Raw genomic sequence first — 9548 nt, 5'->3', positions numbered from 1 at the left:
AATGAGCTAGCCACAGCTACCAACTGGCTAAAAATGCTAGTGTTACTATTAAACCATGATTATTGTATTTAGTCATCCCACTCAAATGGCAACGCTGGAGGTAGGATAGCCCTAGAGATACGCTAGTGACTAAACTAATTTGGAAGAAATTAGTGACAGCTTCCATATTAGTCACTTATGTAGCTATGGTCAGGCTAGGGTAGGATAACTAGCTAACACATTCTTTGACGAACAATAGCTAGCTACCTAATGGCTTAGCACATCTAGGTTGCTAGCTAGCCATCTGAACATGTAAAAATGGGACAACTAAAATGGTGAACATCTTCCGGCACTGGATTTGCTTACCAGTGGCTCTTGAATAACTTGAATTTGCAGGTTTGTTAAGGCTTGGAAAACTGCTAAACTTTCCAGCTAGCTAACCTATCTTTGTAAACAATAATTGAAACTGGCCAAGGAGGATCGGGAGTGGTCTGGCTGAGGGGATGCGCGCGCCCAGAAATACTTCTTGAGTAGTCTACCGCGAGTCTCTGCTGAGAGACAAACCCATGTACACCTATCATTAACATGCGTCCTGTGATCGGATCATGTATGGTCTGACGACGATTAGGCCATCTTGCATTTACAGATTGAATTAAAATCCGCAATGTATCTGACCTCCAAGTCTGCGTGTGATCGGATTTCCCTTCTTGCGGCTCGCGTTAATTGAAACAAATTGAAACAAAGTTGAACAAAATGTGGTTAACGACTTCTCTGTCCGGATTGCATTTACACTTGTCCGCACAATGCGGAGGTGGTTTCACATGTGTGGTGAAAAGGTGTAAATGGAGAAAAAGACACGTGGACACAATCAGGTTGCGGACAGAATCTGGATACAAGATGCATTTTAATGCAATGTCACAAACCGACTTGTTAACTGCTCAACGGAGGTGTTAGAGGTTCAGTAGTTTTCTCAAACTGCCCAACCGACTTGTTAGAAAAATGCTTATTTTCTAACAAGTCGGTTGAGCAGTTTGTGACATGTATAGATAGAACAATTTAAGTGGTAATGATATGAAAAAGAGGAAATGGCACATGAAATATAATCCTCCTCATACAAATTGACAGCTATCAGACCCCACTTCTATTAATCTAATGCATTACAGCTCCACAGGAAATTGTGAGGAAACCAATTTTCAGATTTTATCCTTTCTTTTCCAACCAGCCATCTAGATGTCTCTGATGGGACAGACTGTTTCTGAACTCACAATCTGACTGCACAGCAGCTGCTATTGTATGATTAGTCACATCACATCTCTGTGTTGAGCAGTGTTATATTTATGAACAGTGAAGACCAGTAATGACATGGTATGGCCACATCTAACAACTGACTTAATCACATGCTTATGACCCAGTACATAGACAGCTTATTGTTCTTGGCATACATTAGCACTTTTGTAATGTCAATACAATGTCATTTTATTTATTTATAAAGAATGTATTCATAAACAGGCTATATTTCCCTGTTTTTCTTTGGCTGTTCTAAAATTATATTATACCCTTTTTATAATTTTTTGTAATGTCAATAAAATTTTATTTTATATATTTATTTATAATGAATGGATTCATAAACAGGCTATATTTCCCTGTTTCTCTATCATACCCGTTTTATCCATGTGAGACTCATGTCTCTTCAGATATATCCTTGTAAAATAAATGTTACCATGTTTCAGCCTCCACTGAAGGACAGAGTTTACTTGAGTTTTCCTTATCAGTGCTGGAATGTATAACAAATTCCCAAGCACTACACTCCCAAGATGAACTTGACTCGAAGCTAATTAGGAGAAGGATTCAAACTCTTCAGTCCAAGAGGGAAGGAGGCAAAGTGGATGTTCTTAATAATGTCTTGGTTATGTGCCTATCTTTGCTTGTAGATTTACCCCAACTGACAAACACTAGTGTGTGGTAAAGTAAACTGTGTTGAAGTCATGTGATTATGAGGAAGCACTAGAGACTGAGCCAGTTCTGTATTGCTTGCTGTACTGTGTGTGTGTGTGTGTGTGTGTGTGTGTGTGTGTGTGTCTGTGTGTCTGTGTGTCTGTCTGTCTGTCTGTCTGTCTGTCTGTCTGTCTATCTGTCTGTGTGAGCTCATCATGTCATCATCACCAGCCATCACCGATACAGTACGTTGGATTTCAATGTTCCTCAACATTTTGCCTTCTTGAACTCAAAACGGCAACTCTATCCATAGGTTTTCTCCTTCCAAGAGTAGGTGTGTAAAGTATACACAGTTCTTATGTCAAAATAACCAAAATTAGCCCCAGACAGTACCTCATATTACCAACCAGATAGAATTAGTTGTGCCAATAATTAAGAACTTACTGTATCTTACAGCATTAAACATCCACCAGCTCTTTAATAACAAATCCCCCTTCTCGTCAGGATTTCTTGAATATTTATTTACTTTTCTTGCTCTCTATTTACATAAAAACTGATTCTCTCATGTAGATTGTTACGGGAAATCCTGACTCTTTTTCACTTTGTCTTGACATTATCATTGTCATAGCCTACATGTAAAAACAGTTAGGAGAATTCATATTGATTAAAAGATGGATAGGCAATGATATTTAAAATACCGCTATATTATGTTATATATGTACTGCAGGACTATTGCATTTGATCAGTAGTGTTGCTGAGTGTTCAAGGCCTCTATGAGAACAAAACTGTTCACAACTAGATTGCCGGCCAGCAGATTAAGAGCAGTCTGAAGTTCAGAGAATTCTGTTTCTTTGACTTTATTGTGTATGGCTGAGTGTTCGCATGAAGAGATTGACTGTGCCCTGACTTGTAGATGTGGTCATGCTGTTAACAGGAAATCCCTCTGTAAATTCTACCCAGATAGAGCCAGTGACTAATGGTCTATGAGGCCCAGTGACAAATACCATATAATGGTCTCACAAGCATTGGTGCATCACACTGTAGTTCCTCTGTTTAAACAAAGAGGAACATATCATGTATGACCATTGTGAAGAGGTTGAATTATTTTATTGAAAACAGTTTACTTTTAGAACTCTTTTAGGTTGTGCATTCACTTCCTTATGTCAAAGATTGTCTTTATTGAAGGAAGTTGATTATTGTTTTCCTCTAGGTGCATTGTGTAGAAGAGTAGCTGATTTCCCACCGGGAGCTCTGTCAAGGCCATTGGCTCTAACTGTTTTTATGGAACTCAGTCATTCATTAACCTCTGTCAATGTTTAAAGAATCTTTTTGGTTTTGACTTCCCTGTCCCTACTGACAGTGAAGGTGAAACCAGGGATAGTCTGGTTCTATCTCCTTATTGAAACTAAAGGAACATTTAGTTTTAAAAATATGACAAACTGTCTGTCTCCTATTGTATATCTCCTGAAAAACATGTGTTTGTTTATTGTAGTACACTTAATGAACTAAGTCATTAATAGTCTGTATGCATTGGGTTATGTACATTTACACAAGTGTAATGTCTAAGACCTGTTATTGTATATGCCAACACCAACCTTGACAGATAGAAAGCAAACCATGAACTATTCATGCTGTGTTGTGTTTTGCGTCTTTTGAGAAAGGGAGCTGAACAAGCCTGTTGGGCGACAGTTAACACGGTGAACCTGTGGGGGAAGGGTGGTTATTTGTTCAGAGACAGACCGGTTCTGTATTACACCATAAAAGCATGGTCTCTTTCTGTATTTAGTCCTGACAATAGCAGTGAACTACACTCAGTGTTCCCTGCTCAGTGCTCAAATTCTGACTCAGTCCTCCCACAAAGATGAAGATAGTTTACATCCATGAACTTGGATTGAAGGAAATGCTCTATAGTTCTGAGGCCTTTTCAGTGTATCTTCAGTAATGGTATTGTAGCCTACACGTATGCTTAATGAGCTTAGCTAGCCAACTGAAGTGGATATCAGCTGAAGTGCTGCGATCAGCCAATATCCCTCCATTGTCCCAGTGATTGACTTCCCCTCTCCACCATCAACCCTTAAAAGCCCATCAATGCAGAGTGAGGCTTTTAGACTCTATAAAATGTTTATGCATGCATAACCTTCACTATCTTATTAGGTTATAGCATCATGTTTCCAAATAGCCATCTTTCCCGGATTTACCAGCTAAAAGCTTTACATGCATGCTCAGATTTGTCAGTCACAATCACTGGGGCTTCGGTTAGTTACAGACAAGAATAGACAAGACCTGACTTGTTTCTAGCATTGTGCTGGGGTTTTTGTTTCTCTGGAATGTGTGGCGGACCTCCCGTCTCCTGCAAAGCCACATTAGACAGCTCCCTGGCTTCAGGCATGGAGGTGTGTGTGTCGTCGTCGTCGTCGTCGTCGTTGTCCCCCCCCCCCCCCCCCCCAAAGTCCAAAGTCTCACTAACAGGGCTCCAGGCTGCCAGGGGTGTCAGCAAAACTGTATGGGGCCACCAAGGCACTCTCAACCATTTCTAAAAGCGGTTGTGATGTCACGGTGGAGTGTCATGCCGAAACTGTGATGAAAGTCTCTCTTTACTTCTAAAAAAGGAGGGGTTTCAGTAACAGAAAAAATCCCTCACTCATGCCACCTGACTCCACATTCTTGAGGACTGATGCTGGTGTAGAGGTTGAAATACATCCTGTCTGTGTTTCGTTACCTGTAGCACTCTGACGCTCACTCACTTTGTTGACGGTAAATAGCTCCCCTGACTCCACTCTTAGATGAATGGTGAAATCTTGGGTTTAGGATTGACTTGGTCAGCAAAGACAAGAGCAAGAATATAGCATGCTGATAAGTAGTATCCCTCAGGGAAGGACCGGCACTTAGCCCAGAACAAACCAACCACACCCAAGACTCCTGCTTGCCTTTACCTTAACTGTTATTGTTGACACACAATGTGGGTGTGCCCACTATTGTAAATTACAGTCCTTCAGCTGACTGCCCTACTGAACTAATCCCTCTGACAGCACTGATGAGTGAGCAATTTAGGGTGAAGGATCATATTACATATCTTGATTTAAACACCAAGTTTGTATTGTATGCTTTGTTGTATTTTGACGTTACAAACATTTATTTATTTAGACATAGTTACTAAAATGCCCACATAACCACAGTTGTTGTAATTCAAGTCAAGAGAATGCCATCAAAAGCTTGTTAAGTTTGGAATTATTCTTTCTACTCTAGTCAATTGTATAATCTCTGATTGCCAGGGGATTGAAAAAAGAAATCAACAAGATACCACTGCCTGCTCAGAGCCAAGCTGGGTTTATGCAAATAGAGTAAGGAAGGTGTGTTATCAGGCTCTATCGAAACAGGTATTTCAGGTTGAGACAGGCTTTAGGGTTCAAACTAGCCTCATGGTGTTCAAGCAAAACAAGAGGTTCCTTCAACAGCTGCTGACAAGTTAGACAGAGAGGGTCAGCTTGGAGCTAGGAAGCCCTGGTGATAAATAGCTCAGTCTTTTAAATAATGTGGCAACGTTGTTTCCACAAAAGTAAATTCAACATTTCTTGAAACAGACAAGTGGATTGACAGCTAAAACTGAGTATTTTTGTCATGACTTTATCACGACAAAGCTCAGTGAGAATGATTTTTAATTTTATTATTTTATTGTTTATGTCTGTAACTAATCAAATGCATTTTAGGGTATTTCAATGATATTATTATTGCTCCAAAGTGAAAGTACAACTGGACTTTAACGTTTTTTCATAGATCTTGTAGTTCACTTGTAGCTTACAATGCCAACAGGGCTAGGCTTTGTGGGCCAGTGCACTGGATATGTTACATTCTGAGTTACAAATTATCAGGAGTCTGTATCTGCGTATGTGTTTGGTACAGTATTTCAGTCATCATCATTTGGGGATTTTCCATATGAACTAATACCTAAATATTTTGAATCCATCTATGTGTCCCAAGATAGTTATTTTAAATCAGAGTTTATGTCATCTAATTTATGAGTAAAGAGCAGTAAACAACATATTCAGAGCAGTAAACAACATTTTTGACAGCAATGTCATGCCATACTCTGCTGATAAAAAGTATTTAATAGAGATGGTTTTCTGCCACCTGCTGGATAAACCTGGAAGCCAACATGTGTGCTGCGCATGATCTGATATCTACAGACCGGAAGTTGTTCGTCGAAGTCCAGTTTACAAAACAAAAACACATACTACGCATGTTCCGACATCTACAGTTTTAGGGAAGAGAAGTTGTTCGTCGAAGTCCAGCTTACAAAACAAAAACACATACTACGCATGTTCCGACATCTACAGTTTTAGGGAAGAGAAGTTGTTCGTCGAAGTCCAGCTTACAAAACAAAAACACATACTACGCATGTTCCGACATCTACAGTTTTCGGGAAGGGAAGTTGTTCGTCGAAGTCCAGCTTACAAAGCAGTCGAGGCTGTTTTCTGCTACAGATTTTTAAATTTGTAGTGTTTCCAGTATTAACATTTGAAATGGGGGAGCCCCTTTTCGAGAACGCAAATCCTTTGATATTTCAACGGTCAGGAGAGAGAATTCTGACTGCACACGATGAGGACGAAGATGTTGCTGATCCCATCGACGACAGAGAAATATTTGATATCCTTTACCTAAAGATGCTTACGCTTCCTTTCTGAAGGAAATAATCATCTTATGTGCATGTTATGGCTTACGTTTGTTGAAAAATACTTGATTATGTTTTATGTAAAAAAAAAACATTATGTAAAAAAAAAAAAAATGTTTTTAGGGCATTTCTGCTTTTTTTAAATTTATTATTGGGACAGAGACAGTAGAGATTGACAGGAAGGATGGGAGAGAGAGAGAGGAGGGAACCTTGCGATTACATGGTAAACGCATTAGTGTGCTACGCCACTAAGCGCCCAATACTTGATTATGTTGTAAGCTTGCGAACTATTGTTTATAAACCCTTTCCCCACATGTGCACCTCTACCCGTATTTAAGAGCTCATGCGTACACCAATCCTGCTTTCAATTAATGTGTGACAGTGTACAACTGCAAGGAAAGGTAAAAAGGGGAAGAAGTGGGATTTGTGAGTGGGACTCACACTTTGTCATAAAATGTCACCTTAACTGAGCTACATCTAATTAGATCCATCAACGACCCAGAACACCCTCTCTCCCTCGAGGAGTTGAATGTCGTGGAACAAGTGCGAGTGAACGTACGTTTCACACCCATTCATTAACTCACATCACTTTGTGTAGAAGCTTCAGATGTGTTGTATTTTTCTGAAATGAATGAATACATTGTCCATCAGAGCTGTTTTGTCTTCACAGGTAAATGACCAAGATAGCACAGTGGGTATAGAGTTCACCCCCACCATACCCCACTGCAGCATGGCTACCCTCATTGGCCTGTCCATCAAAGTCAAGCTGCTGCGCTCACTACCTGATAGGTTTAAGGTGGGTGAGAGAGATAATAAGCCTTTTATAAAGGAATTACACTAGAGTTGAACCAAGCAGAGCTTGTGAGACAGGACACTGTTGTGAAAGGAAAATATCAGAGCAAGCACAGTAGGTTAGGGTCGGCCCTGTCATGTGTAACTTTACTTGAGGTAAAGCCCCGCTCTGTGAGATGTGAAAGCAATGTCAAAGTATGTGAAGATTTTGAATGTATTTGTTTCTTGTCTGATTATGTGTATTTATTCACACCTTTTCAGATCGATGTGCACATTACTCCTGGGTCGCACGCCTCAGAGGAAGCAGGTAATATGCGTCAGTGTAACTCAGCTCTGTGTTGAGTCTGGGCTCATCAAACACATCCACAATAGGACTACATTGTATTCTGGCTTTTGCTATAGCTTCTGCAGTATTCGTTGACAAGATCAATTGTATTAAGCTTTTAGTTTTTTGTGCAAATGTAAATATTTTGAAGTTAACAAATAAGGCATTAGATGATACTATTTTAGCTAACATATAGTCCACAAGGTGTTTGGCCCTTTTGACTCGTGTAACCGTTTTTTTTGCTTTGATCTAGTCAACAAACAGCTGGGAGACAAAGAGAGAGTGGCGGCGGCACTGGAGAACTCTCAGCTTCTGGAGGCGGTCAACCAATGCCTGTCCACAAAGCCGGTCTGAGCCCCCGGTCTGAGCCCCCGGTCTGAGCCCCCACTGAGGAGTAACTTCTGCCCATGAAGATTGTACCCTCTGGTCTTGGCTAATGGAATGTGTCTCCTTGGAGCTCTTACGTTTTTGCCTCTTACATACTAGTAGTGCAGTGTGTTGAGGTTTGCGAAACGTGCTTTGAAATGGCTAATATTCCACCTCTGCTGTCATTAGTTTCTTGCAGGTGGTTGATTGTCCTTTTCCTGCGTCACATTATGAGTCCATGACGTTGGCAAGAATACTAAACACACACTATGCGTATCATACTATATCTTCACTAGATCTGCTACATCTGACATTCTGTAATATTACTTCAATATTGTATTCAATTTTCACATAACTGCATTGTTCCCTGATATAAGTACACCCAAAAGCAATGGTATTTATAAAAGTATAGTAAAGTTTTCCATTACCAGTATATGCACAATATGAACAGCTTTAGCAAGGGACCTCAGAGAGAAAGATGATGTGTGTGCCCAGAGACTGGGGGTCAAATTCAACCACGTCATACACTGTCAAACTGTCCCAGACAATGAAAATATACATTATGATAATAATGTGTTGTTACTCCTTCCTTCCTCCTTTAACATATAAATCAAATTAAACATTGTTTATTAAGCACATTTTGTTGTAATAGAAAGTGCTTTACAATAAAAACAAAGAAACAAAAATGGCACATACTGTATAATGAAAGCAGAATTAACACAATAAAATCACAAACTAAAGATAACAAAAACGGGGAAAAACAACAAGGACTCCTGCAATGAAAAATAATTTAATAAAAAGAGTAAATGCACTTTAAGTGAAAACAAGGCTTTTGATAAGCATTTGTCATTGTTGAAGGAATATCGGAACTTTGTCATATTTGCAAATGATTGTGAAATGCTTCTTGAATTGCTACATGATATAAAGACATTCACTCAGTTCGGAATATGTTTCCTTTATACAGTTTTGATAAGCAATATTCCTTTGAACTATACATGTCTATGGGTTGTAAATGAATATGCTTAATTCATTTTAGGCCATTAGATATGTCCACTGTAAAAACTAAAGGTTTGACTATGGCAGTGAAAGGGGTATCTCCACCTTTCCACAAGAAGGCTAATGTGAAATTATGTTTACGATATGGACCTCTCACTCAGACTTAACACCCCCAATGTCTTCTATTCACCAACACAGCAGAGTGGCGCAGCGGAAGCGTGCTGGGCCCATAACCCAGAGGTCGATGGATCGAAACCATCCTCTGCTAGGCATTTTCTCTCACACATGGAAGATAAAATGTCGTTGTAAATTATGTTTTAATATGTGATTTGTGCAATAGAAATACAATGACATTATCTAGCAACAAACTGTATTTACAATGATACATGAATATCACCTTTGACCATCGCCCACGGCACATTTTATGTGTTCTCTACCACCCTGTCATGGACAATGGATGGAAATGCAGGCAAGTTATTTCGACGA

The 9548-nt window shown here is 39.6% G+C and overlaps 1 protein-coding gene across 1 annotated transcript; it reads left to right on the top strand.

Annotated features, from left to right (window-relative positions):
• Nucleotides 1-6100: 6100 nt before the first annotated feature.
• ciao2b (cytosolic iron-sulfur assembly component 2B) lies at nt 6101-9025 on the top strand. The gene is made up of 5 exons (XM_083665542.1): nt 6101-6560; nt 7061-7138; nt 7254-7379; nt 7637-7682; nt 7954-9025. The coding sequence occupies exons 1-5, from the start codon at nt 6435-6437 to the stop codon at nt 8052-8054; spliced, it is 477 nt and encodes a 158-aa protein (XP_083521668.1). The 5' UTR covers nt 6101-6434; the 3' UTR covers nt 8055-9025.
• Nucleotides 9026-9548: the final 523 nt, after the last annotated feature.

This window comes from Argentina silus, assembly GCF_951799395.1.
Source record: "Argentina silus genome assembly, chromosome: 2".
Taxonomy (NCBI): Eukaryota; Metazoa; Chordata; class Actinopteri; order Argentiniformes; family Argentinidae; genus Argentina; species Argentina silus.
The sequence above is the reverse complement of the archived record's forward strand: the minus strand, read 5'-3'. Positions and strand labels throughout refer to the sequence as shown.